Source organism: Thrips palmi, unplaced genomic scaffold (assembly GCF_012932325.1).
Source record: "Thrips palmi isolate BJ-2018 unplaced genomic scaffold, TpBJ-2018v1 HiC_scaffold_3, whole genome shotgun sequence".
In the NCBI taxonomy this organism is placed as follows: Eukaryota; Metazoa; Arthropoda; class Insecta; order Thysanoptera; family Thripidae; genus Thrips; species Thrips palmi.
Window position 1 is genome coordinate 7,928,232 of NW_023144630.1, and position 27,135 is coordinate 7,955,366.

The 27,135-nt window shown below is 45.7% G+C and overlaps 3 protein-coding genes across 20 annotated transcripts; 1 reads left to right on the forward strand and 2 right to left on the reverse strand.

Moving 5' to 3' along the window:
* The first annotated feature begins 29 nt into the window (after positions 1-29).
* LOC117648250 lies at positions 30-4,239 on the forward strand. Of its 2 annotated transcripts, none has more exons than XM_034390652.1 (4): positions 30-357; positions 1,168-1,344; positions 2,410-2,577; positions 3,923-4,239. In XM_034390652.1, the coding sequence occupies exons 1-4, from the start codon at positions 265-267 to the stop codon at positions 4,187-4,189; spliced, it is 705 nt and encodes a 234-aa protein (XP_034246543.1). In that variant the 5' UTR covers positions 30-264; the 3' UTR covers positions 4,190-4,239. The 2 variants fall into 2 exon arrangements, with proteins under 2 accessions (XP_034246543.1, XP_034246544.1); XM_034390653.1 differs by having other exon boundaries at positions 4,010-4,239.
* Positions 4,240-5,617: 1,378 nt separating this feature from the next.
* Positions 5,618-15,696, reverse strand: LOC117647998 (SET domain-containing protein SmydA-8-like). Of its 5 annotated transcripts, none has more exons than XM_034390066.1 (12): positions 15,558-15,696; positions 14,519-14,568; positions 13,636-13,892; positions 12,455-12,614; positions 12,068-12,201; positions 11,553-11,741; positions 10,597-10,752; positions 9,998-10,139; positions 9,256-9,396; positions 7,457-7,606; positions 6,863-7,053; positions 5,618-5,865 (listed from the first exon to the last, which is right to left on the reverse strand). In XM_034390066.1, exons 2-12 carry the CDS (start codon positions 14,544-14,546, stop codon positions 5,731-5,733), a joined length of 1,683 nt encoding a protein of 560 aa, XP_034245957.1. In that variant the 5' UTR covers positions 14,547-14,568; positions 15,558-15,696; the 3' UTR covers positions 5,618-5,730. The 5 variants fall into 5 exon arrangements, with proteins under 5 accessions (XP_034245957.1, XP_034245956.1, XP_034245951.1 ...); XM_034390065.1 differs by having other exon boundaries at positions 15,284-15,696; XM_034390060.1 differs by having other exon boundaries at positions 14,894-15,696.
* Positions 15,697-15,941: 245 nt separating this feature from the next.
* Positions 15,942-23,143, reverse strand: LOC117647997 (skin secretory protein xP2-like). 13 transcript variants are annotated; one of them, XM_034390059.1, is made up of 8 exons: positions 23,025-23,143; positions 20,405-20,654; positions 18,890-19,104; positions 18,010-18,375; positions 17,746-17,817; positions 17,254-17,697; positions 17,062-17,163; positions 15,942-16,389 (listed from the first exon to the last, which is right to left on the reverse strand). In XM_034390059.1, the coding sequence occupies exons 1-8, from the start codon at positions 23,070-23,072 to the stop codon at positions 16,207-16,209; spliced, it is 1,680 nt and encodes a 559-aa protein (XP_034245950.1). In that variant the 5' UTR covers positions 23,073-23,143; the 3' UTR covers positions 15,942-16,206. The 13 variants fall into 13 exon arrangements, with proteins under 13 accessions (XP_034245950.1, XP_034245948.1, XP_034245944.1 ...); XM_034390057.1 differs by having other exon boundaries at positions 17,986-18,375; XM_034390053.1 differs by having other exon boundaries at positions 17,254-17,817.
* Positions 23,144-27,135: the final 3,992 nt, after the last annotated feature.

Here is a 27,135-nt window from a genome sequence, read left to right on the forward strand (position 1 = left end):
CCTTTTTCCCGCATTGTAATTTGGTGTGTTGGCTGCTGGCCTGAACAAGCCCATGTAATCGGTTTCCACGTTAGCGTTTTGACGCTGCTTTTTTCGGGAGTTTCGTGTGGACGCGCGGCCATCAGATTCGAAGCCTGATTTCCAGGGCACGAAAACGATGCACGGAGCGTCGTGCCATTAGCTTCAGAGGGGCCACGTGCGATCGGTGGAAGTTGTGGGCGGAGAGTCATTTAGCCCAAACCGACATGTGCCATACCGAAAGCCATGGCAACATCTGAGAAGAACAAAGTAGTAATACCAATCCTTGTCGTGGCGCAGCTTTTCAGCTCGTACCATCCAGCGCACTGTAAATTCGCGGTGTGCGTCGCCACTTGCATCAGACACATGGCCCGGTTAACAGTGGGCCAGAAGGACTGGTGCCCGAGGGAGAAGACTTAGTCACAGTAGAGGTCATTTTGAGCTAAATCAAAATCATAATGACCCCAAATGGTACCTACTCTACAAACTGAAGTGTGTACTCAGTATGCATCTACAGATGCATACTTATGCATACTAATAAGTACACACCTACAGATGCATACCTAGCTGAGTACACATCTACAGATGCATACTTGGCTGAGTACACATCTAATGCATGCATCTGTAGATGTGTACTTGATACTGGGCATTTATATGGTGGCAAAGTACACACCTACTAATGCTTACTTGCCACGTATGCACCTACAGATAGATGCATACTTAACAGGCATGCATCTGTAGATGTGTACTCAGCTAGGTATGCATCTGTGGGTGTGTACTTATAAGTATGCATCTGTAGATGCATACTCAGTACACACTTGAGTTTGAAGAGTAGCTGTGACCTTTTCTCTCATTTTGAGCTCGTAGTGACATCAAGTTTGCTTTCCTGTACTCCTTTGGGTAGAGGCGGTCAATATTCCGGACGCGATTTGAGCTCCAGAGTCGCTAAATGGGACTTGAACCGAACGTGTGACCACACCAATGGATTGGTCTCCGAACGAGGAATTCATTGGTGGGGTCACAGGCTCGGTTCGAGTCTTGGCGACTCGTGAGCTCGAAAGGCGTCTGGAATTTTGGCCGCGGGCGCCGGTCTTCTGGCCCACTGTGCGTGACAAGCTGTTCTGTTATTTAATTTCTTGTCTCTAGCAGGGTCCGTATTACCTGACTGTGGTTTCGGGAGGCCTATGTTCCAAAGAGGAGGTCGGTATTACTGGAGACGATATTGTTCTTCCTCTGAGGTTTCACCACCGCCGAGGCTGCAAAGACAGTCTTGTCACAGGAAACATGACTTTAAAAAATGGGATAGGGATGCCAGGAAATACATCGGTAGGCACGACTACTGTCACGGAATAATAACTCGCTCTATCCGAATTAAAAACAAACCCTTGACATTCGGTACTGGTGGTACGCTGCCAAACTTACCGTAAGGTCAAATGGGGGTAGTTTTGTGACGCACTCTCAGACTGTTATTGACTTTTTGTCCTTTATTAAAGAGAATCTTACACAGCAATAAAAGTACCATTTCCGCAATATCCATGTAAGATTTCGTTCGTTATATTGACTTCAAGTCAATTTGCTACCATTGACAAAGAGCCAATACGCAATTGACTTCACAAATAGTCAATAATTGATGACTATTTAGTCTTCATAGGGAACAGTATTGTACATGGTTACAAAGTAAATACTACATATTATTGCTGCTTACAAAACTACGTAAGCAAAGGACAAAAAGCAATAATGGAGAGAAAAAAGTCAATACGAGTCTGAGAGTGCAGTCTAAAAGTAGAACAGCTGTTTCCTGGACACTGTTGATTGTTTAGACCTTTTGCCGTAACAAACATTTTCACGACTAAAACACCCTATTTGGTGTAGCATGAGTATCAGTAACCAGGTACTTATTGCCTACAACAATAATATGCAACAATTTCCTCTTAGATGCGCACAGTTTACATTAGGAAATTTTTTTGTCAATGAGTACCAAGAAATATGTAAATAATGATTACAAAAGCGAAAAGTACGTATTATTGTTGCACAAGTTACTAGAGATGCTACGGACAAAATGTCAATACCATGTACTGATAGTCAATAGCGAGTATGCGAGTTTTCCAAAGTGTCGAATCTTGTCCTGGAAACAGCTGTTCTACTCTCAACCAGTGTCCCAAAATTACCCCAATTTTTTTTTTATTTCTTTTTTGTTTTCGCGTTTGCTAGCGTTTTGCAGGCAGAATGTCCTGAGTAATGCTCTTGCACCTACGCATCCGAAAGAGCATGGTTGTCGAGGTGCAAATGTTTGCCTCAATGAAAAGAACTCATTTCTGTTCCCTGTTCACGGCGCTCAAATGGCTGCAAACCATTGAACGACACGTTTTTAATGCATCGACGATATTTCAGCTGTTGTTCCTCTTCGCGAAGTGGGACTCCGTGTCTGGCTGGAGGGAAAATTACTTCCAAGTGAATCTTGGGGAACTCTGCTACATAATGGCCACGTACGTTGTGGCATTCAAAGATCTTATACGAAAGCACAGCCCTGCCATTCCTTACAAGTGCCCCATCCGCGACGTAAGTAAAACTATTAGTTTTATTATGATTTTTTTAGGGGGTGGAGGCTTTTCACATTATTTACTGGTTTTTTAAATTGTTCTGATGACAGTTTTGTCCGTACCTCGTAAATTGGCCATCAGCCAACATTTTCAAAGAAACATAAGACAATACGTTGTTATCATTGTTCCCAGTTTCATAACAAGAAGCTAAAGGAAAAACTACACTTGGCTATGGGCATCTGCTTAGAACTGAACCAAAACGCCGTTTGCTGGTTTCTTTCATCTACGAAAAGTCCGAGCCGAAAACCCCTCGGGAGCGCATTGTGACCACGAATCTTGGTTTGGCGAGGGTTCAAGGCCCTCAAAAGTAAGCGTTTTCGAGGATTCAACAAAGTTGGCTCTTTGCCAACTTGAGGCCTAGCGAAACAAAACGTCATTCGGAAGAGCGCACTTTATCTTATTTTGTCACTCATTTGGGTATACTTTCGTAGGTTCCCCGATCGCATAAGTCCAAAACCCTTTACAACGCGACTTCACTGAGAATGTAATGGCAGTCACACCATACCTTGTAAATGGGCGATGCAGCTTCCAAGTTGTCCAATTTTGGGTGCACGAAAATTCATTACCCAAACATTGGGTTACAGGCGTTTGGCGCCCAGAATTCTGGGTAACGCCCGCATCGACGAGCATTGTCGTGAAAGGTCCTCGCAGACTGACGTCCTTCCGGGCTCAAACGATGACCGGAGGACCTAAATGCCGACATTGGGTCATGTGTGTGCCCCGAAGAAGATGGGACATCACGTGCGTCGTGGAGGCGTTACCCAAATCTTGGGCGACGTCTCTATGACTGGCCCAGATATTGTGGTCACCGCTGGCTCAGTCACCCAAATTTTGTGCCGATCGCTGCGTTACCCAATAAATTTAGGGCGAGTGGAGGACTCTTTCATTCTCACTGGGTTTCAGCTTTTGTTCATGACGCCGCTACCTCGCTGACTACCATCAGAAGTTCGCTAGAAGACACCCCGCTCCCACGGATTTTCGGCAGTTGACTCTTAGAAAGGTGCTTCGCAGTACGAAGTATTCTCCGGCTTAGTATTACGAGCTCCCTTGCGAACCTTTTTCTTCGCATTGCAAAGAAATAGTTCGTTAATTGCGAAGAAAGACCTTTGCAACGTTGCGAAGCATTGGTTAGTAACGTTGCAAAGCATTTTCTTTGCAAGTTGCTGCAAAGTAATACTCGGCATTGCAAAGAAAATTGCTCGTAAGAGAGTTCGCAAAGATGCCGAAGAATACTCCGCAATGATTTTTTAGTGTCCGTATTCCCGAAAGAAACCACAATCCCAGTTTGATTCTGTTCTGGGCAGGACGCCCTGCCAAGCGATTATTCTTTGTCAGGGTCCTCTCATCATGGTTTCGTCTTCGCTCTTGTCGGGCCCGCGGGCCCTCCGCAGAACACTTACCCATTCAACGAAGTGCCTACTCGCTTCGACACGCACCCAGGCTTCCCCGCCCTCCCCTACGGCCGTTTCCGAGTCCGACAGATGGCGTACAACTTGAGGACACGCTCAAAGACGCCGCGTGGATGTCTCCGTTGGGTGCTGGACATCAGCGAGAAAGTCACTCGGCCGTAACAGAATGGACATCGCACAGTGGGCCAGAAGACCTGCGGAGGCGGTCGAAACTCGAGACGCGTTTTGAGCTCCACAGTCGCTAAATGGGACTCGAACCGAACGTGTGACCCCACCAACGGATTGGTCTCCGAACGAGGAATCTATTGGTGGGGTCACTTGTTACGCACGAGTTCCATTTAGCGACTCTGGAGCTCAAAACGCGTCCGGGATTTTGGCCGCCTCCACCGGTCTTCTGGCTCACTGTGCTCACTGTGCATAATCGTTCACTTCGTCGCCACACCGGAAAGGGCTAACTTCTGTTCATTAATATTAATAAAACTCTTTAACTGTAGACATCGGCGACAATGAGGCGCGCTGCGTGGCTCGGCTCATGTTGGTCGTACTGGAGGGTTGGCTCTTGACGTGTGTGGACGGACCAGGCTCGGACTGGCCCCCAAAAGGCCCCGGCGGAAAAGGCCGCAAAAGGCCCCCGATCATCATATGAATGTTTCTACCCCCCCCCGGAATTTTTGGTGCGTTAAAATGGGTATTGAACTTCAGAGAGACACACTTCGTTTAAAATATTGAAAATATTTTCATGCAGACATCTTAGAGAAGTAACCTGGTCAATTCAGCAGAAGTTGCAGAATAATTACATCTTTGTCAATCAAAATTGCTACATGATTTTCAACATTTATAAATATGAGTGGTTCAAACAATTCTTGAGATACGTAGCAAACTCCTTAACCTAGTTTTAATTAGCTTAACTTTAGTCGATAACTTTGTTTGTTCTTATATTCTAGTATTGTACTGAGGTGTATGTAGAACATTTAATATCGATAGTTCGGTTCCTTGGTCCGCACCCAGTCTGTGGGGCCCCGACCGGCCGAGGGCCCCGGCAGATTTTTCTGCCTATCTGCCCTGGCCAGTCCGAGCCTGGGACGGACGTCTGCCAGAGGCACAAATAATTCGACAGCGGAACAGCGTTGATGATGGTCATGCTATTTGGAAGTGACAGTAGAAGTGTCGATACCAATCGGCAACTTTTACCCGCGCCGTACATTTCAAATACGCGCGAAATTTTTGTTCGCATTTTCCCCGACGGGATTTGAACCTCGGGGTCAAAACGGCTACCATTTTCGCTACCCACGCCCTTCAAAACAATGTCAAACCCAGAACGAAATGAAATGAAATTAAATGACCTTGGACTACCGCTGAATCTTTCCGTCGATTGGAAAGCGTACTCCTTTAAACAGTTCTTCAGGAAATGACGCAGTTGGGTCAAGAAAGATGTTGAGAGGGGTGGACGTTTTAGGCTGACATGACTCATAATAAAATTCTTCAAAATTGTTTTGATTGACAAAAATTTTAGATCTTAATTTACAATGCGAGTTACAATGCTTGCAATTATGTCCACTAATGCGAGGAAAAGAAGAATAAAATCTACTCTTGATAGGTTTGAAAAAATTCATTTCAATTCTTAAAATGAAAATACACGGACTTTGACAACATTGTTACATGCGACAGAGACAGAGGCCTTTCCACTCACAGTCTCTATGGATCTACCTGCCACCGAAAGGATCATTAATCAGAGATCGCTTCGGCTCATCTTCGTCTCGGTTGAAGTGGTATCGACAAAGCTCCTTGTTCACCTCCAGCACGGCCTCCCTATCCTTCCAAAATGACGGATCCATAATCTGAAACAAAGTTCAAATGGAAACTTGAGACTTTTCCTCGGCGTTATCGATAATAAGGTTCTCACGACAGGGTGCTCGGAAAAACGGTGCTTTTATTTCTACAGAGATGAAACTACACTGCAAGAAAAAGTATGGATAGTACAACAATAGTACAACAAAAACTGTATAATAAAAGTACAACAGGGATTGTAGAAAATACAACGAGAATTGTACAAACCACAACGAGCCCTGGACTGTATAGCACTCGTCATGCCGGTTCCATTGTACTTTGTACAACAATTGCTGTACTTGAAAAGTACACTAAATTCCTGATAAAAAATTTGCCAGAAATTTGTGTACTTTTGTTGTGGTTATTTCCTGCAGTGTAAGAACTACTAATTATCATATTCAAGTTAATTATTCATTCGGTTTCCAATCACATGAACAGAAAAGGGGTACGCGTCCGTCAGGATATAACCTCGCACTGTTTTAGAATATAGATATTTCATCATGGATTCCCACTGAAAAACGTAATGGTCGGACACGTGGCCAAATTATGGCGTGACAAAAAGTCACGCCAAAAATTGGCGGGACACGAAACTCACGCCGATGAACGGCGTGACATGTGAGTCACGCCCTTATTTGGCCTGAATGACAACGCGTTTTATGAGAAAAGTTACGCCAAAAAGCGTCAAAAAGCGTCATATCAAGAAATTCACACCAAAAATTGGCGTGAATTTTTGAGTCACGCCGATCTTTGGCGTGACTTTTCTATCATGCCGCTTATTGGCGTGACACTTAATTCACGCCCCTGCAGCGGCACGAAGTCACGCCGATAGATGATTTTCAAAGCCGGCTGGATTCCTCGTTCGAAGAGCAATCCACAGTTGGGGTCACACGTTCGGTTTGAGTCCCATTTAGCGACTCAAGAATTCAAAACGCGTCCGCGATTTCGACCGCCTCCACCGGTCTTCTGGCCCACTGAGGTGTGGTGATCTTTGGGCTAAGTGACACTCACCTCGGGGCACACATCTTTGAAATCTCCCAAGGCGGTGAGTAGGATGTCGCTGCAATATAGCCGCACGCGTCCAAGGACAAGCCGCCGCAGCTCGAGCAGCGCCATGATACGCGCCTCGCTGGTTCCGGGGAGCAGTCGGTCCATGGCTCGTAGCAGGTCGCGGATGACCACCTCCCAAGTGTCGATTTCAGCTGCAATAATTTGAAGGAATCACATTTTAGCCTTTTTATCGTTTCTCATTTTATGAAACCAATTATCATATCAGATATGTCCGTGCTCTACATATCGAAGAGCGTGCATTGTATGCTCTAACTGGAGCATGCCTGCAAGCACGCTCTAGCTAGCGCATGCCTGCCAAGCATGCACTTACTAGTGCATTCATGCCATGTACACGATAACTGAAGCATGCATCTAGTGCATGAGGGGAGGGATTGGGAGTTGCCTGCATCAGGAAGCGTGTTTACGCACTGGCATGTATGCACTAGTAAGTGCATGCTTGGCAGGCATGCGCTAGCTAGAGCGTGCTTGCAGGCATGCTCCAGTTAGAGCATACAATGTACACTCTTCGATTTGTAGAGTGAGACCTCAACTTACACTCGGAAGCGTATTCGTCGGCTCTGTTCTCGTAGATGTAGGCCCTGATGTAATCTTTGGCGCGCAGCACGAGTCCATGCGTGGGGTGCAGCGGGCCTCGAGGGTGCAGCTGACTAGCGATGAACTTGAGTAACTTGTCCGGTGGAGATCCTGTCCAAAGAGTTCATTAGCAATCGCACTAACCAATAATGTTACGCGGGTACACTGGTAAAACTAAGGCGTACTATTACGCCCTTCGTGACGCGTACAGCCAGTACGTCCTTCTTCAAGCGTACAAGAGTTCATGCGCTCCTTTCTTCCTATCTAAGTGCGTGGGGGAATTGCCTTGAAGCGTAGTTGTACGCTTCAAGAAGGGCGTACAGTCTTGAAGCGTGGTTGTACGCTTGAATGAAGCGTACAACTACGCTTTAGTTTTACCAGTGTAGACCAGACTTAGAACTGATCCGACCGAGCACGCTCTGCAAACTCAAGTGTGTGCCAGGCATGCACTTCTTGGTGCATGCCTGCAGGCACTCACTTCTTGGTGCATGCCTGCAGGCACACACTTACCGTCGCTAATGCATGCATACAAGCAAGTGTGTGCCTCAGGCATGCAGCAAAGAAGTGTGTGCCTGCAGCTATGCACCACCAAGCAAGAAGTGCATGCCTGGCACACCCTTGAGTTTGCAGAGCGGCAACAACGGTTCCTGGTTTTTCACAGGTACCCTGAAGTAAGGACATGGCGCTGGTCAGGGAAGTACCTGCGAAAGCCAGGAACCGTTTTTGACGTGCGGAAACCTTTGCCCGACCTTACAGAGATGAAAAGACCGGACTGCGAAAGAATTGCGTTCCACTGAGGAACTTTCGTTCACTAATGAACTTTCACATGTAACTAGATTTTGGACTTTCTGTGGTCGGGTGGTTGGAGGTACGTTTTATGGTCTCACTCTCAGCCTCTGACTTTACCGTAAGTAACCAGATACTGTTGCCTGCAACAATAATGTGTGGTGCACTGTTAAAAATCCACTGTAATATTACAACACAATCACCTACAGCAATGCTGTTTAATAACAACAGTCTTGTTTTGTGTATAAACGGGAAACCCATCCAGAAACAACACTTTCGTTTCAAAACGACTTCCTTGTCAAGTAACAATAATGTTATCGTGATTCAAAACAGTTGTGTTGTCGTTGAACAGGTTTCATGTTTAGAAACAGCCTTTTGCAATCTTAAAACGTATGTTGTTGTCTGGTTACAGGGGTCTTGTTTAATAACAACACGATGAGATCAACACAAATGTAGCGAAGACTTCATCCAAGACTCCAAAGAAATATTGTTTTAAAACAATCGAACTGTCAGAAAACAGCACCGAGGGCTACAACATGCTTGTATTAAAACAAGTCGTGCTGCTATCAAACTTAACAGCATAAGTGCTGTTAATTTACAGCACTTTTTTTAACAGTGTGATTTCTTCTTAGATACGTACAATTTACTGCATAAAATAATTTGGGATTTTTTTTGTGAATAAGTTCTAACAAAAATGTAAATAAAAACTACATAAGGGAAAGGAACGTATCACTGTTGCATAGATTACCAAAGGTGCTACGCACAAAACGTCAATATCACGTTCTATAAGTCAATGGCGAGTCTGGGAGTGCACGGAAAACATTGATCACGGAGACTTTTCGAAGAAAATATCTAGACCATTTGTCGAATCTACAGTTGCACCAATGTGGTAAGAAAGGAGTGTGCATTGGAACACTGTGGACAAGATTCCAGAGAGCGCATTTCCTGAAAGTTTCTCATGACTCTATACTCACCATGAAGCTTGTCCATCTTCTTCTCAACGTCAAGAGTTAAGCACTGGACCTGGGCTTCGGTCATCTTTTTGTTGCAACCCTCACAGCGCCACTGGCTGTGGTCTTTGACAACCGGCACCAAGTAGCTCTGCCGACCCTTTCCTGTGCAAACCAAATCCCAACAAGAACATGAAGCACGACTGTCCCGACAGCTTGGACAAGGGAGAGATAAACAGAAAACAACGAAGAATCTGCGTCCTGTTTTTTTTTTGTTTTTGTTTTGTGTTTGAAATTTGGAGATCTCCACGAAAAGAAAACACGACCACAGAGGATCACCGTTTTTAGAAAGACGGAGATCTCCGTGAAAAGTAAAAACAATCACAGAGGATCTCCGTTTTCAGAAAGACGGAGATCTCCGTAGTGTTGAATACGGAGAGGGGCTGAGTTTAAATCGTAAGGACTTTCCGTAGTTTTTACTTGCAACGAAAAGAGGCGTAAGAGCGTACTCAAGTAGCTACACTGAGAATGAAAGAGTCATGATCATGACTAAAATTTTGGGCGAGGAATTCTTTATAACCCAAATTGGGGTCATACTACTATGGAGCCATATAGGCAGCTGATACACCCTTCGTCACCCAGTTTTGGGCGAGGAAGCCTTCCTCACCCAAAGTTGGGCCAGGAAACAATCTTCGCCCAAATTTGGGTGATAAAGTATACCTCGCCCAAGAGTGACGCTAGTTTTTCTGGAGAAAAGAGTACTTACGTGCGCAGACGACGCAGCAGGGCGAGCCAACGTACATTCCCATCTCGGTAGGGTCACTGCAGCGTTCGCAGTCGCAGACGAACCCCCAGCGAGTGAAGATGAGGGTGCGCCGCTGCATTGTCTCATCCAGCCAGTCGACGCCCTGCGAAAAAACATTCAAATAAGCAAGGCAAAACGCGCAATGGGCCAGAAGATCGTTGGAGGTGGTCAAAATACCGGACGGCGTTTCGAGCTCCAGAGTCGCTAATTGGTACTCAAACCGAAACGTGTGACACCACCAATAGATTCCTCGTTCGAAGAGTAGTCTATGGTGGGGTCACACGTTCGGTTCGAGTCATATTTAGCGACCCTGGAGCTCAAAACGGAAGTGCCTCCAGACAAAATGTTACCATGAATTACTTCGTAAGTGCCCAAAGATAATTTGTAGAAACAAAAAAGTTGTGAATTCACGAAGAATTTTCGGGAGGTGACAATGAATATTCCTGGAGTACCGAAGAACCTCTGTAAAGTCTTCGGGAATTTCCTCAGGTTCCCATCCGCAACATTTTTTTTTCTTGAGGCACCTTTGTACATTACAGGTATTTAACTGTGCAGCGTACCTGGTGGTTTTTAGTGATGCATTCGCCAGCACTGATGTTTCTCGTTGTCACTACAACGTGCTCCGCGGTCTCTGGCGCCATGCACCGGTCGCCGGTGTTGGGGTAGCAGCTGTGCTTCCGGAGCTGCATTCCGAGGTACAGATGCCGCCCGTAGCGCTACGACAGACAAATGCAATGAAACTTACCAACCTGTTACCAAACTGTTGAACATTAAATCGAAAGAAACGTGTTTTGAAAATCACGCTTTCCACGGGCACTCTATGGACTCTCTCTTACTTATAACGTTTTTCGAGCAAACATTAAATGCTCTCTTTTCTCTTTAACTGAGCACAATTGTTATCGTTTAAAGATATAATTGTCATTAGATCATCTAGAAATTGAAAAGTACATGGCAAGTGACAAAAAGTCAGGTTTAATGGACTAAATGCATTATGCAATGAACAAAATAGTGCAAAGCCAAAGAGAAAATAGTACATATTACGTTTGCACTAAAAACTTTATGGCAAGAGATAAAAAGTCAATACGAGACTGAGAGTGTGGAAACGGCCATGCTATGTTGACTTTCACGCAAACTTTTAAACCGTATGCTGAAAGTGATTCACCCCTCGCCCGATAAGCCACAAAATTAACGCCTTTGCGTTGCCAGTGTGTGTAACGTTTGTGCCTCCTCCTGTTATAGTCGTTAATACTTTTAAAATTATTATAACTGTTAAACTGTTGATGCAGGCCCACTGTGAAACCAAACGTGGACAACTCCACACTTCCTGGTGTGGAGTAGGTCTCCACACTTTGAAGTGCAGGGTTTGCAGTCTCACACTTCAAACGTGGAGTTGTCCACGTTTGCACCACACTAAGAGATGGGGGCCTCGTGAGCAACTCCACACTTGAAGTTCTCCACGTTTGGTTTAACAGTGAAGCCCAATAAATGTTTTCTTTTTAAGTGAAGGGGGACTGACCTGCTTGGTGACGCCAATGAACCTTTCGGGGCTGGGGCCCTCCATTTCCTCTCCGTACATGAAGGAGATGCGGGCGGCCCGTTTCAGGTCATCTTCAGAGAACTCCTTGACCGTCCGGCGCAACAGGGAGGCTACTGTGGAGCAGGCCTTATGGTTGCCTCTGATCATACTCGTCGCGGAAGGCACCCTCTGCAACGACAAAGCATTTTGAAAAATCAAGAACACGGAGCCATTTGTACACTGTAAAAGTAAATATCCGGAATTCTCAAAGGCACCTTCTTTTAAAAAAATAAAAAATATGTTGCTGAAGGAACCTCTTTGTTAATTCGAGAAGATTCTGCGTAAATTTACAGACAATCCGTGAAATGACGGAGGAACCTTCAGGCATCATTTTTTCCGGCAACTCCTCGGTTAATACCCATTTTTTTAAAATGTATGCAGTGTAGCATTTGTATCACGAAAACAGTACTACATCCTCACAATCTAGTGGGCAAAGTAGTCTCTCAATTTCCTACCTTGTAACCCTCTATCTCGAAGTTCCATTCACGGTCCAAATGTTGAAGCAGCGGGTTCCCGCGGAACGCTGCGGCAATGCGTAGAGTCGCCACAACAGCGCCAAAAAAGAAGTTCTGAGGGCCACGAAGGTCAACTGCGAAAGCAAAGAAAAAGTACAGGTTGCATTTCTTTCTCAACCCGGAGCAACTGGTCTTACACGTATTGCAGAAAGAAGGAAGTCAGCTAGGCCTATGCATGATCTATCATGGAATCTATCTGAGATTCCAAACGCTATGATCATAGGATTGAGACATTGCACCTTAAAGTGGTATCATGGTAAATTTCTTCGCAAGATATTTAGAGTGTAAGCAGTTAAGTTCGTAGTGAAGGTTCCAACTCCAACTTACCCTCGGACACTTTGTACTTGGCGCGCTGCATTATCTGGCACTCCACTTGGTGATTGGTCGACTGGCTGCACTGGTCGTCACAGACGGGGAGTCCACAACGGGTGCACTGGTAGGCCGACTTCATCCAGGTCATGTTGGCGTAGCACGCTGAACACATCCACTGCGGGAAGCAAGACTCTTATTACAAAAGTGGAAATGGATTTTGGAAGAATTTTGGAAGAAAGCCGTTGCATGCGTTGAAAACCAGTACACAGCGGCCCACAAGACCGGTGAAGGCGGTCAAAGCCCTGGACGCGTTTTGAGCTCCGGAGTCACTTAACAGGACTCGAACCAAACGTGTGACCCCACCAATGGAGTGGCTCTCCGAACGAGAAATCCATTCGTGGGGTCACTCGTTCCGTTCGAGTCCTGACTGTGGAGCTCAAAACGCGCTGTTAAAAAATGGGTTTACAGATAGAACAACCAGATGAGTGAAAATTTAGTCTGTCCAAAACAGAGAATGTCATCATGAACTAAAGAGAAACAAATGTTACTGAATTCAGAAAGCAACTATTTGTCGTAAAAGAACAAAATTATTCCTATCACCATTAATAGCGTAGAAACAACATCTTTTGCCATTATCTGCTTAATAAAAATAAATGAATAATATTGGAATCACCATCTATTTTGTTCTTCAAAGTCATGGGAAGATTTTTATTATTAGAAGTAGATGAAAAATAAAGTTGGCGACAAAACTACTCAATCAAGATTTGTCGCACACATTTTAAAATCCTATTTTGACTCACAACTTGTCGTTGACTAACAACATCTGTAGTTAGTCAACGACTTGTTTTCGAAGGTGAACTTTTAATATGTTATTACAGGTTTGTCGTTGTGAAATTATCCGTTGGTTGCATATACTGTACGACTATAGTTTAACAAGTTATTCGTTCCAAAACAAATCTTGTCGCTAAAGAAGATTATAGTTTAACAAATAATTAAGTTATTTGTTCCAAAAAAAAGCTTGTCGCTAAAAAAGATTATAGTTTAATAAGTTATTAAGTTATTCGTTCCAAAAAAAATCTTGTCGCTCAAAAAGATTAGCAATAAATGTGCCGCTGATTTTCGAAAAAAAAATTGGGCGCGTCTTGGCCGCCTGCTGCGCCGGTCTTAGCCCACTGTGCAGAGTACATTGTACATACCTTAATTTTGAGTGCGTGGTACGTCCACGGCGACGACGGGAAGGTGAGCGTGGGCACTTCGCGCATGATGACGGTGCCGGCTGGGATGCACTTGGTGGCCACCACCACACCGTTAACCAGCCCGATGCTGCCGCAGCCCGGCTTGTGCTGCGGCCAGTGCTCCTTCTGGTGCTCCTTGCTGCAGTAGTAGTGCACGCGGCAGCGCGCGCACGGCAGGCCGGATTTGCCGCACACGGCGCAAGGGCCCGTCGCATCGTCTGGAAAAGCAAGAGGACTGAACAGTGGGCCAGAAGACCGGTGCACACTAAATGTTTTTGTACAAATTTTGTACGAGACATCACAGTTTTTTGTGCACACGAACTTTTCGTACAAATTTGTACGAAATTTTGCACAAAATGGGGAGTTTTGTGCAGTTTTTCGTACAAAAATCGTACGAAAAGTTCGTGTGCACAGAAACTGTGATGTCTCGTACCAAATTGTTCATAACATTTGGTGTGTGGAGGTGGCCAAAATTCTAGGCGCGTTTTGAGCCTCAGAGTCGCCAAACAGGACTCGAACCGATCGTGTGACCCCACCGATGGATTCCGTAGTGTTCGGAGAGCAATCCATTGTTAGGGTCACACGTCTCTAAAGTTCAAAACGCTTTAAGAAAAAAAAATGAACAAATCTTAAAATTGAACATATACATTTAAAATTTTGACATTTCAAACCCTCCTGAAAGCATGTGAGGTAGATTTTTCGACTTATAGACTATATTACTTTAACTGAAAATGGGGTAAAACGAACAAAAAATCTATTGATATGTGTTGAAAGTTTCTGAAATCCCGAGCCAAACAACGAATGAGTTTCACAATAACTCTTTAATTATTTTTTGTTCACTTACTGTGGCTCAGAGGTCGCGCGGCAGACATCGTTGGAACTGATTAAAACCGACTGAAAATGGAGAAGAAAATAGATATGGTTAGGGTTCGAGAATACGTTTCACAAAGTCAACCAACACTTTTAAAAAATGAACAAAACTGGGACTTTTTGCCTAGAATACTGGTGGCGGTGGTTGAAATCCCGGACTGGTTTGGAGCTCCATAGTCGCCGAACGGGACCCCACCAATGGTTTGCTCTCTGAACGAGGAATCCATTGGTGGGGCCACACGTTCGGTTCGAATCCTGCCTAGCGACTCTGGAGGTCAAAACGCGCGAGTTTTGACCGCCTCCACCGGTTTTCTGGCCCACTGCACATTTTCCACTTGTACCCACGCACACGACGACGATGCGCTCCGCTGACTTGACTTGACCGCAGGTAGAGGCAGACTGCGTGCGCTGCGCACCGCACACCGCACAAGCAAGCATTCGGCAGCGGTGGTCGAGCCCGGCTGGACTGCCCGCTGATTCCGAGAAACATTCGTCGCTCTGTCTCTCTCGCACTCGCGGGGCATCCCGGGTGGGTGCGAGAGAGACAGAGCGAAGAAAACGACTCTCGGAATCAGTGTGCTAGCGCTTGACGAGGGGAGGGGATTCGGGGAAGCACTCTCGGCCGGCTCACGCACCGCGACGCAGGGTGTGCGTACACTGCAAATCCATCTGCGGGGCAGTGGCGTGAGCCAACCTGGCTGGCGGCTGCCGTTCTTTGCCATGAACCAAAATGTCTCACGCATTATTGTGATTAACGTGTGTTCCACGCTTGCAAGTGTGAAACGATTTTCAAGCGTAGGAAAACCGTAACTCAGACTTGGATTTTCAGTGTAGGCAGTCTCTTCTTTAGTTCACTGTGCCCCATATTACCCGCAATTACGGTAGCACACTGTACGTATATTGTATTTTTTGTGCCGGAAGAGTGTAAAGCCCTAGAGCAACGACGCTCCTGTGGGGTCATGGAGACACCGTATGTGTCCATGGCGGGCGCGTGACCGAAATCATGCTCGAACCTTTTTGTTGAGCGAAGCTCATTTTTTTCTCTGTCCATTCGGCTTGCCGAAAAAAAGTCTTGTGTCACTAATAAAACGTGACTAAAAAGAATGTGAAACAGGACTCATATTTTCTCCCTCGTCAAACTCCTCGTTTTGTCCCTCTACCTGGGAGTTGCTGCGGACAAAACGAGGGACCGAGCCCGGCCGAGTGACATTTTTGTCGTAGAGGAACAAAATTCTTCTTATCATGATTAACAATGTAATTGGTGAGTGTTTTGCCATTATCTGCTTAATCAAAATAAATAAGTAATATTGGAATCATCATCTAATTCAGTTTTTCTGAGACTCTTTGCAGAAGAACTAGAAGCATGGAAGAAAAGGTAGAAAATAAATCTTGATAAATAATTGTCCCTGTACCATTTTTTTAAAATTTACAACACTTGTCACAGGCACTAACAACATTTGCTGATGGTCAATGTCACGTTTTTGAAGGGGGACTATTAACTTATCACAAGGTTGCCGTTGTTGAATTATCGTTTTGTTGCAATTCAGTAATGATCCAATAATGTCTGTTCCTAAACAAATTTCGTAGCTAAAGAAGTTACTAGCAGTAAACATGTTGCGAATTAACGACAAAATTTTTAACAATGTAACCTCTCAATCTGATCTAATTCTGGAGGCACTTGATCGCCTCTGCAACAGCTTGGTCGACGTCCAAGAACTTGTCATCCGCGGCCCCGGTTATGTCGTCACTTCCATACAGCAGTTTGGTCGTGGCGTCGATGACGTCATCAGGTCCGTTGTACACCCTGATATAGTCCAGGACGGCGGCCGCAGTGCCGAACGCATCCTGAAACAAAGATACAGATGTAGTCAAAACCACACCAGTAAGATACTTCTCCCAATTATTTTTTAGAAAGAGAAAGCAGCAGATGGCTGTACGAGAAGTTGTAGTACTCTGTGGAAAATGTGCATGAACGGTTTCAGATTCAGCGGTCTCATCTTATAAGTTAAGTTCCTTATATTTTTACCATTAAGAAAGAAATAACTTAGAGGTCAGTTGTGTCATTGGCTAACACGTTTCACTTCACTGCGATACTTTAGTCAACAAAAATTTTTGTCATAGAAAATCTCCCTCTACGTCCCTGGTTTGGCATGAGTCGTCTTGCTTGGGATTTATTGTTAATGACTTGTCGATCTGCAGTGTCCATCTTGAGAATCACCCCCAAAGAATTTCAAGTCTTTCCGTCTCAATGAAAGATGCAGGAAGGTTTTTTACTAACACAAACAAACACTGTAAGCAGAACTTTTCTCCCAAACCGTTTAACGTTTTGGGTTGAATTCTGTTCCGAAAACTCACCATACTCGGTCTAAAAAAAATAGCCAAAACTTCAACCATGGGCAAATTTTTGAAGCCTACTTGCAAGTTTCACATGGGTCCCCCTAAACATCCTGTTTCCATGCCAAGATGTGGTTGATTCTAATTAGGTTTGGACGATTCCTAACTTAGACAAAAGCTTACCTTAGTGACGCTGCCTGCATAGTACTTTGCGTACGTAGCAAAATCACTGTAATCCGCGTCAATTTCTGCAAGAACTCGCTTAGCTGCTTCAAAGGGGTCCACCTGCCACAAAATACCAAAATAAACATTCGAGGCTGCAGAAATAGTAAGATTAAGTAAAGATTAAGAATCACAGCAGAAACCGATTCTTACATCAAATGATCGCTTTCCACGGATGTTCACGGGAGCAGCGGTGGGGCTGTCAGTGGGAGCATCAGAGGGAGCCTCGGTAGGGGCATCAGTGGGAGCCTCGGTAGGGGCATCAGTGGGAGCATCCGTGGGAGCCTGGGTGGGGGCGTCAGTAGGAGCATCCGTGGGAGCCTGAGTGGGGGCTTCAGTGGGAGCATCAGTGGGAGCCTCGGTAGGGGCATCAGTGGGAGCATCAGTAGGAGCCTGGGTGGGAGCCTGGGTGGGAGCCTGGGTGGGAGCCTCGGTAGGGGCATCAGTGGGAGCCTCGGTAGGGGCATCAGTGGGAGCCTCGGTAGGGGCATCAGTGGGAGCATCCGTGGGAGCGTCAGTAGGAGCATCCGTGGGAGCCTGAGTGGGGGCTTCAGTGGGAGCATCAGTGGGAGCCTCGGTAGGGGCATCAGTGGGAGCCTGAGTGGGGGCCTCAGTGGGAGCATCAGTGGGAGCATCAGTGGGAGCCTCGGTAGGGGCATCAGTGGGAGCCTCGGTAGGGGCATCAGTGGGAGCCTCGGTAGGGGCATCAGTGGGAGCCTCGGTAGGGGCATCAGTGGGAGCATCCGTGGAAGCCTGGGTGGGGGCGTCAGTAGGAGCATCCGTGGGAGCCTGAGTGGGGGCTTCAGTGGGAGCATCAGTGGGAGCCTCGGTAGGGGCATCAGTGGGAGCCTGAGTGGGAGCATCAGTAGGAGCCTGGGTGGGAGCCTCGGTAGGGGCATCAGTGGGAGCCTCGGTAGGGGCATCAGTGGGAGCCTCGGTAGGGGCATCAGTGGGAGCATCGGTAGGGGCATCCGTGGGGGCCTCGGTAGGGGCATCCGTGGGAGCCTCAGTAGGGGCATCAGTGGGAGCCTCGGTAGGGGCATCAGTGGGAGCCTCGGTAGGAGCCTCGGTAGGGGCATCAGTGGGAGCCGGGGTAGGCAGTGGAGTCGTGGCTTGGGCATTTGCTTCTCGGGCTGCTGCCGCCGCAGCCAAAGCGGCTTGGGCCGCCTGCGCTGCCTGAATCACTTCGATCTCCCAGAGCTGAATCTGCTGAGTGGCACCGGCTATCTTGCGCTTCGAGGATAGGATGGAAGCATCCAGGATCTTGCTGAATTCCTGTCGGCCAACAAAACAACATGTAAGATTCTGACTTTTCGAAACTGACCTATTTCCAGAAGTATGCGCCCTTGTCTTTGTGAGACAAATTTTTAGAAAGGGAACAGACACAAACTGTTGTATTATGGCGAGAATGGGGCATTTAATCAAGAAAAACAACAAAAATATTCCATATTAGACTTTACAGGAAGCTGCTTTTAAATTGTGCTTTTGTCAGTAACGTATGAATGTAGCTCTCTTAATTTGAATCTAAACCGCTGACGCGTGAAAATAGTTTTAGTTGGTCTCGAGAAGAGGATTCTATTGCCTTCATACTTTTTCAATTTGTCACTCGAGGTCTCACTTCATTCATAGCGTTCCGGTTTTCACGACTTAGCCAACTACCTACAAACTTCACTGAGCACCACATCTAAAAGTACAGTTTTTCTCGAAGCAAATACGGCCGGTCGATGTTATTATTCGTCTTTCCAGTTAGTGTGAAGTGAGGGCGCTACAGAAGTTAAGAAAGACTTACCACGACTGCCGAGGTGCCCAAGCCGTTGAACTTTCGGATTTCAGAGTCCACCTCATATCGGGGCAGGCGTCCTCCGCTTGACCTCGCTCGCCAGACGAAGTCCTCGAACTCATCTGCGGCGTCCTTGAAAGCACATTCAATGCTCTTGCCGGCGGCGTCCCTTGCCAGGGACACTTCAGTCGAGACATCCTGCCCCAAGGCCAACACCTCGCCACCTGGTGGAGGAACAGTCGAAACCAATCAGACGTCATACAAGGGTCGTTTACCTAGGTTATTCAAGTATTTCGCCATGACCACGGGGAAATCATCTCCTGGGATTGCTTGAAATATCGGTGGACTTCCAGGAGATGGTTTTACCGCGGAGAGAGCCCGTCTACACCACGTGACCACGCTGATGCGGTCTAGGCATAACTGCTGTCTGACGTCTCTGGATCCGTCTTTGCACGCGGCATTCGGTCAGATAGTGGGTTCTCCCCACCGTTCCCCGCATGTCCCCTCTCGTCTGGGGGCCAACAAACCCCTCGCCTGGGGGCCAACAAGCGGGGAACGATGGGGAAGTGGTGGGGAGAACCCGCTTTCCGACCGAATGGCGGGACAGTAGACCGGTGCCGGCGGCGGCCAAAGCTCTTAACGCGTTTTGAGCTCTAGAGTCGCTGAATGGCATACTAAATTACTACTTTTATCGTGCATACGTAGCTTTTGCACAGAATTGAGCTGACAAAGGAACCTATTCAGGGGGTACACTCAGATTTCGACCAAACTTTTTTTTCGTAAGAATAACATATAAGATTAAGAATGCACCCCAAAGTTGGTGCCATGATACATATCCACACCCCTCCTGACTTTTTTAAACCGAAAAAAGGGGTAAATGGCCCATGATTTTACATGCAACGAGCAGATTTTCGGTCGTAATTCGGTCGCACCAAATTTGTGCAAAATATGATAATATATGAAACAGACCAAAATTTTATCTCATTTTCGTCACAAGGGGACCAAACATTGAAGGAAATGACAAAAAACTCGACTTCAAATTTTCCGATTCGATGTCCGAAAATGACCCATACAATGCAAAAAGGCTTATTTTACCCCTTTTTTAAGTTTTAATAAATTGGTAAAGGGTGTAGATATATATCTTGGCACCAACTTTGAGGTGCATTCTTAATCTTATATGTTATTCTTACGAAAAAAAAAGTTTGGTCGAAATCTGAGTGTACCCCCTGAATAGGTTCCCTTGTGAGCATGAGCGTAAAACGCACGAATTCCTGCGCAACAATGCACAAATCCGTGCATTTTTACACGCACGCACAATTTTGTGCAAAGCTTGTGCACACAGTAATTTGAGCACTCGAACCGAGCGTGTGACCCCACCAATGCATTCCCCGTTCAGAGAGCAATCCATTGGAGGGGTCACATGTTCGTTTCCAGTCCTGTTTAGAGAGAGCCTCAAAACGCGTCCGGGGTTTTGACCGCCTCCACCGGTCTTCTGGCCCACCGCGCCGTTCTCCCGCCACTTACCGGCCGCCTGCACGGCGATGGTCTTCGCAAGTTGGGCTTGCTGGAGGGCGGCCTGCCCGGCCTGGCTGGCCCTGTCAGAGGCGTCCTGTGCCGCAGGCAGGTCCCCGACGGCCGCAGCCAGGAGAGTGGCTTCCAGTGCGCTCTCGGCCTCGGCTTTGGCACGGATGGCCTGCGCTAGAGCTCGGGCGATGACGTCACCGACGTCACCGACGCGCTGTTCGGGTTTGTGGGCAGGATGCGCCACAGCCACCTAAACAGATTTGGCTCATTGTAGACAATGAAAGGTTCGAGATCAGGACTTAAGGTGCGAGATCGCGGACCGGGGTCCAAGCAACGGCTAAAGGAACTTAGACCGTTGTATTGACCGGAGTCCTCTCATGCGAATACTCCTTGCCATTTTCGTTCAGGCAGTTCAGGCAGTGTAGCACTTTCCCGAGAGATGGCACCACAGTCGAGTACTTCCAAAAAATTAAAAGGTTCTTGTTGGGGGTGGAGAGTCCTATCCTCACTGTGCATCATCTTCGTGTCAATGCCGCCTGATTTGGCAGTGTAGTTGCCGGTGCGGCCGAGGCGAGCACCGGCACCCTCGTCAAAGTGCACAAAGACAGCTTGACAGGTGTCACTCAGCATGAGCACAGCAACGGGTGAACTTCTGAGATTTCAAATTTATCAAATCAAACTTGTTTCAGTCGTTTTCCTCGTCTCATCGCGGTGCCAGGGGTATATAAATTTATCCCAATAGTGCAAAATGAACGGGTAGTGTCCGCGGCCTAATCCTGTTGTTGGCCCTTCTGGGGCTGCCCCAGTGGCCGAGCGCGCTGCCGGTCCTGGGCTGCGTCTCCAGTGGGGGGAGGGGAGGGGGCAGACGGAGCGGAGACAATAGATCGGAATGCAGCGAGGTGTCCATCATAAACGTGTCGCACCGACTCGGCCGTCCTGCACGCAGTTCCGATTCTTTCCGCCGCGCCACCCTCCGATGCCTCAGGATTCGACCGCCAAATTCAAAACGTGTGAAAAGGACGGAAAACTGAGTGAAACGGCAAGAACGCCTACGCAAAAACTATGATAGGTACAGCGAATCCGAAAACGGATCCGTGTAGGGGAAGGGTGTCCGGAGGGCAATTGATCAGTCTGAAAGTAATCCGACAATAATTAGTGCCATTGGGGTAGCGTCAAAGAAAAGAGCGAAAGTAGTCGGTTTTGAACACCTCACCAAACGTACAAATATTGATCGCGCGGCTCCCGGCCTGATCAATTGCCCTCCGGACACCTTTCCCCTACACGAATATGCTTTTGGTTTCCAGATCAGACGCATAGTTGAGCCGAAGGCGTTTTTTTCCGCGAGCGCTGTTTTCACACTTACAACGTTCAATATTTCGGTTCAAAATTTTTTGAAAAGAAAATCCTTTGAATGGGGTGCTTGTATTGTCGTCCTTAATGCATGTACAAATTTTGAACGAAATCGGTGACCCAAAATTTACGCGATCTAGCACCTTAAATTTCGGGTGAAGTATTCTCTATCACCCAAATTTGGGTGGTAAAATGATAGTGCTCCGCCAAATTTTGATGATTAAATAGCTCTGAGCGAAACTTTGGCGGTAAAATAGTTTTAATTCAAATTTGGGTGATCAAGGTTTCCTCACTGTGGGTTATAGAACTGACTCGCTACCATTATGAGAAAGAAGCCAGTAACAAGCCGAGAGTGCAAGGAACCCTCGTAAACTCTCGATCATCCATTGTAAAACCACGAAGATTCTTTGTAAGTTTATTAAGAAATTTGCAAAGGGTTCTTCGGCATTATTTGTTTTTCACAGGTACCTTCGTAAATTCCTGATTTGTTTCTAACAATGACCTCTGCAGGTGCAGTGCTCTGTAAACTCAAGTGTGTACACAGCATACTTCAGGCTGAAGCATGCCTGCAGGTACACTCCACCTGGAGCATGCCAGCCAAGTAAACGCCACGCTGGGAGCATCCTTACCTGGTACACGCCAGGTGGCGCACAGCCGCAAGCACACTGTTGCTAAAACTCCCGCACCTTTAGCATACAACAGCAGAGCAACACATCGTATGTGGTGATGCATGATTTTAAACCTGTACCGTCGTGCATGAAATTGTGCGCGAATTTGCATGAATTTATGTATCTCTACGCATTATATTATGCAAATTCTACGTATGCACAAAATTGTGCGAGTTGCTCCCACAAAATTCTACCTTAACATTCAGCGAGAACAGTGTACTTGCCGGTAAGCGCCACCTGGCGTGTACTTCGCAAGCATGCTCCAGCGTGGACTGTTCAAGCCACAAGCTCAAGACCTTACGAAGTATTTTGATCATATACAGTACAAACCAATTTACTTGTTTTATACGAAGAAATAGTAAATTACGAAGTATTTTCTTTGTAAGCTTATGTCTGCTCCAAATACTTTGATATAACAAGCTGCTTTCCTTTGTAAGGCCTAAAATAGTTTGTAAGATTTACTCAGTGCAGGTATGCTCCAGGCAGAGTGTGCCTGCAGGCATGCTGCAACCTGAGGCATGCCAGTTAAGTTTGTAGGATGGCCAAACTGCAGACGATTGGACCACCTGAAATGGTGTGGTTAACGCCACACCCACTCTTACCTGAACGGCGGCAAGCGCCAAAAGAACCCAAGCAACGGACTGGGCCATGATGACTTCGAGAGTGGACTGGCCTCATCACTCTGGCTTTATATAACGACAGCCTGTACGGGACCAGTACAAACACTAGAAACGGTTGTATAATCTACTTCAAATTATGCATGTGAAGAGATTCTGAAGTACAACGCTATCTTAAACGTCACGATGTAGATAAGATGCTAGAATTCGCTGATTCATTTGGGGAGCAGTGAAACTATATATGCTTTAATGGAGCCCTGCGAGCGATGGTTCAGAGGATTCATGACCACAGCTTGCCGAGCGAACTGTCCCAATTCGGTCGGACTTGACACCTTCGGAAGGATCGACCCTTCAAGCGTCTTCTTCGGTTCACGCCCTCAATATCACTGCATCGCGCAGTGGGCCAGAAGACCGGTGGAGGCGGCCAGAACTCTAGACGCGTTAGCTCCAGAGTCGCTAAATGGGACTCGAACCAATCATGTGACCATCAACGGATTCATTGTTCGTTGAGATCTTTCCGCGCTAAGCAACTTGTGCAATACCTGCATCTTCGCCACACTTTGAGACCCAGCTTATTCGCAGCGAAATGGAATTAAACTCAGTGTTTTTGATACTCCAGTAAAAACCGAGTTCAATTCCGTTAGTGGGGTCACAGTCACGTTCGGTTCGAGTCCCACTTAGCTACTCTGAAGCTTAAAACACGTTCGTGATTATGACCGCCTCGACCGGTCTTCTGGCCCACTGTGCTTCTCCTCGCGCCGAAGGCGTGGCTCACGGTTACAGATTGGGGCTGCACACCAATTCTCTTCGCGGTTCCTCTAGAGATAGAACGACGGCCTCACTCAGCACATGGCGGAATCGAAATCACCCTGCAGCTGCAATCCACTCCAAGAACAGAACTGCACTCTCAGATTATTTTTTTTGTAAAATGACAACAAAACCTCTGCAAATTTTCTATCACAAACCCTTTGTATTTTCAAATTACAACCACGTCGTATTTTTACAAGAAGTTTTGTAATTTAACGACATAAGGAAGACAGTTGTCTGGATCCATGAAGTCCTTTGCAGAATACAAAAGTAATCATCATTTGAAGAAAAAAGTCATTATATTACAACTAAACTGGTAAAATCGGGGAAGTTTCTTTTTTTTCTGGCCTCAGTAGAATATGACACAAGTCATTATTTGAAGAAAAGTATCGTTTTTTAATTTTACGACAAAATGTGTAAAATCAATAAGATTTTTTGGTTGTAAAAATATGACACTTCCCTTCACCTTCTTCTGCAATGGTTTTACTTCGATTTCCCTGACAGATTTGAACCCACAACTTTACTCTTTCGGTGCACGGTCTCTACCACTGAGCTCCCAAGACACACGCTAGCTGGGGAGCCAGCTACCTAATGACTCTTCAAGTGAAGCTTTACTGTTCTTCAAACAAGTAAACGTTAGCAACTTAGTTCATCCAATTTCTTTTCATAAATTTACAACAAGGGTCATATAATGTGACAACAATAAATTTAATCCAATTTTTTGAAGTAAATTAACACAAAGTATTGTAGTTGGAGATTTACGATAAAGTTTATCCCAAACTGTATCCTGAATTTACAACCATCGATGTACTTGGAGCCTTACAATAAAGTTCATCCAAAAATATATCTTGAATGAACATCCCGTGTAATACTTCATCCATATTTTGTTCATAAATTTACAACAATCGTTGTGTTTTGCGTTTTACAATTAGTTCACCCAGATTTTGTTCATAAATTTACAACAATCGTTGTGTTTTGCGTTTCACACATAGTTCCTCCAGATTTTGTTCATAAATTTACAACAATCGTTGTGTTTTGCGTTTTACAAATAGTTCATCCAGAATTTTTTTCATTAAATTACAACGATTGTTGTGTTTTGCGTTTCACAAATAGTTCATCCAGATTTTGTTCATAAATTGACAACAATCGTTGTGTTTTGCGCTTTACAAATAGTTCATCCACATTTTTTTCCATAAAATTACAACGATTGTTGTGTTTTGCGTTTTACAAATAGTTCATCCAGATTTTTTTCATAAATTTACAACAATTGTCGTGTTTTGCGTTTTACAAAGTGTTCATCAAAATTTTTCTCATCATTTTACAAGAATTTCTTAGAGTGTGTCCTAGTCCTCTTCCAAAAGCTGGCCGCGACGTTTACGTCCAATCAATCTCCTAGGCCTCTTAGAAGTGTCACGCTGCCAGCCTCTGTGGTAAGAATTAACGGTAAGGCAGATTGTAAAAAAAATAAAACAGACTTAACTCTTGTTGTCCTTTTAACGCACAATTATGCATGCACAGACACATACGTAAGATCTGAATTATATTATGCACCACTATGTATATTTTAAGCAGGATAATATGCACAAAATGCACACAAAATGCATTAACATTGTACACACCTTACTCTGCATGCATAATTAGGCATACAAAGTTCATAGTTATGCATTGAAAAGTTCGCATTTAGTGTGAATATGACATGTTGGAGTAAGCATCGCGCCAGTTAAAGGGAGGTCTTCTGGCGGCCCTTGTTACTACCCATCCGAGTATAGACATGCCTTAAAAGAAATCAGAGAGATCAGACGACGTCGACCGATTTCATAGCAACGGTTCCTGGTTTTCCCAGGGACTCCCTGGAAATCGCTCTTATTTTAACCATAGGCTTCCTGGGGAAACAAGGAACCGTTTTAAACGTTCAAAATATACTGTCCTCCAAATTTAATTAGGCGTCGTCAGACCATATCGGAGCAAGATAAAAAAACCTTACGTAACATGAGGCGCTGACAAGATGCAAAACGCCCCCCAACTTAGAGGACGCAGCGGGCAGAGGGGTACATGAAGAGATCGGTATCCCCAACCAAGTACAGTCACCACCGGTTAACCGTCCTGGTTTGGCCACTGGTTAGCTGTCCCACTGACATCCCCACCAAAACCGGCCGGCGAGGGATTGCCGGCTACCACCGGTCCCGGCTCGGCCTGCGGCGTGGTGGAGGCGGTCGAAATCCTGGACGCCTTTTTAGCTCCATAATTGGTCAACAAAACTCGAACCAGTTTTGACCGCCTCCACCGGTCTTGTGGCTCACTAAGCAATGTCCTGCTGACTTGACTTCAGTGAGGCAATGACCGAAATCGGCCAAGTGCTGCCGGCCTTGTCGACCTTTGGACGATCAATGCTCATGCTCAGGTGAGGGTCCCAAAATGACGTGCTTCGCCCACTTCAATTGTTCTATCACCAATCAATAGTCTTATCTTTCCTGGGACGTGCCCCCAGTTTCATGAACTCAGCAACAACGATCGCTCTAGGTGCGGTAAGAAAGAAAACAATTGATGGAAGAAGGCAGCCACTGCAAATTGTGCAATACATTCGGTGCACAATGCGTGAACATGACAAAAGAAAATATTTGATAAGACGATTGAGTGCGTAGGAAGGTAAATTTAAAACTAATGACACAGGTTTGACAATCTTCACAAAAGTTTGCTTACACGTAAGGTAATATTGTTGAACTGAAAACAAAATTAAGGCTGTGTCAAAACGAAAAAAAGGAGTCGATACAGGAAGAAAAAACAACGTTACAACAACCAATCAGACCCGAGGGGGTACTCACTCGGTTTTTTCGGGTACACAGAATATGAATATGCGTGAATACTTGTGAATACTGAGAATCATGAATCTCCGAATACAAAAAATCTACACGAATATCAAAGAATATGAATAAATAGTTGGGAATATGTTCGAATACTTGAGAATATATCTGAATATGTTAGTTAAAGATTAGGCTTTTCGGCAAGCCGAGAACCAGGATTCTTCCCGGATCTCATTTTTTCAAAGAAACGTCCAAATATGGACCCGAGAGTGATACCAGAAGCTCTCGCGCCGAATTTCGGACAAAAGACCGACGAAATAATGTCAACAAGGACTAAAATACCTCTGAATACTAGGGAATACCCGTGAATACTAAGAGAATACCCGTGAATACTTACGAATACTTCGAAATATTCTGAATATGTGTGAATATTGAGAATACTTGTGAATATGTAGAGATTTGACGGTTTAAAACAGAGCTAAACAAGT

Coding starts and splice junctions, on each gene's coding strand:
- LOC117647997 (XM_034390046.1), bottom strand. CDS start 23,072: ATGGCCCAGTCCGTTGCTTGGGTTCTTTTGGCGCTTGCCGCCGTTCAG. Junction 18,376..18,889: donor TGGGCACCTCGGCAGTCGTG/GTAAGTCTTTCT, acceptor GTTGGCCGACAG/GAATTCAGCAAGATCCTGGA. Junction 16,390..17,061: donor ATGCAGGCAGCGTCACTAAG/GTAAGCTTTTGT, acceptor TCTTTGTTTCAG/GATGCGTTCGGCACTGCGGC.
- LOC117648250 (XM_034390652.1), top strand. CDS start 265: ATGGCAACATCTGAGAAGAACAAAGTAGTAATACCAATCCTTGTCGTG. Junction 358..1,167: donor CAGCGCACTGTAAATTCGCG/GTGTGCGTCGCC, acceptor TGTCTCTAGCAG/GGTCCGTATTACCTGACTGT. Junction 2,578..3,922: donor ACAAGTGCCCCATCCGCGAC/GTAAGTAAAACT, acceptor TGTTCTGGGCAG/GACGCCCTGCCAAGCGATTA.
- LOC117647998 (XM_034390066.1), bottom strand. CDS start 14,546: ATGTCTGCCGCGCGACCTCTGAGCCACA. Junction 12,615..13,635: donor ACCACGCACTCAAAATTAAG/GTATGTACAATG, acceptor TGCTTCCCGCAG/TGGATGTGTTCAGCGTGCTA. Junction 12,202..12,454: donor CAAGTACAAAGTGTCCGAGG/GTAAGTTGGAGT, acceptor TTGCTTTCGCAG/TTGACCTTCGTGGCCCTCAG.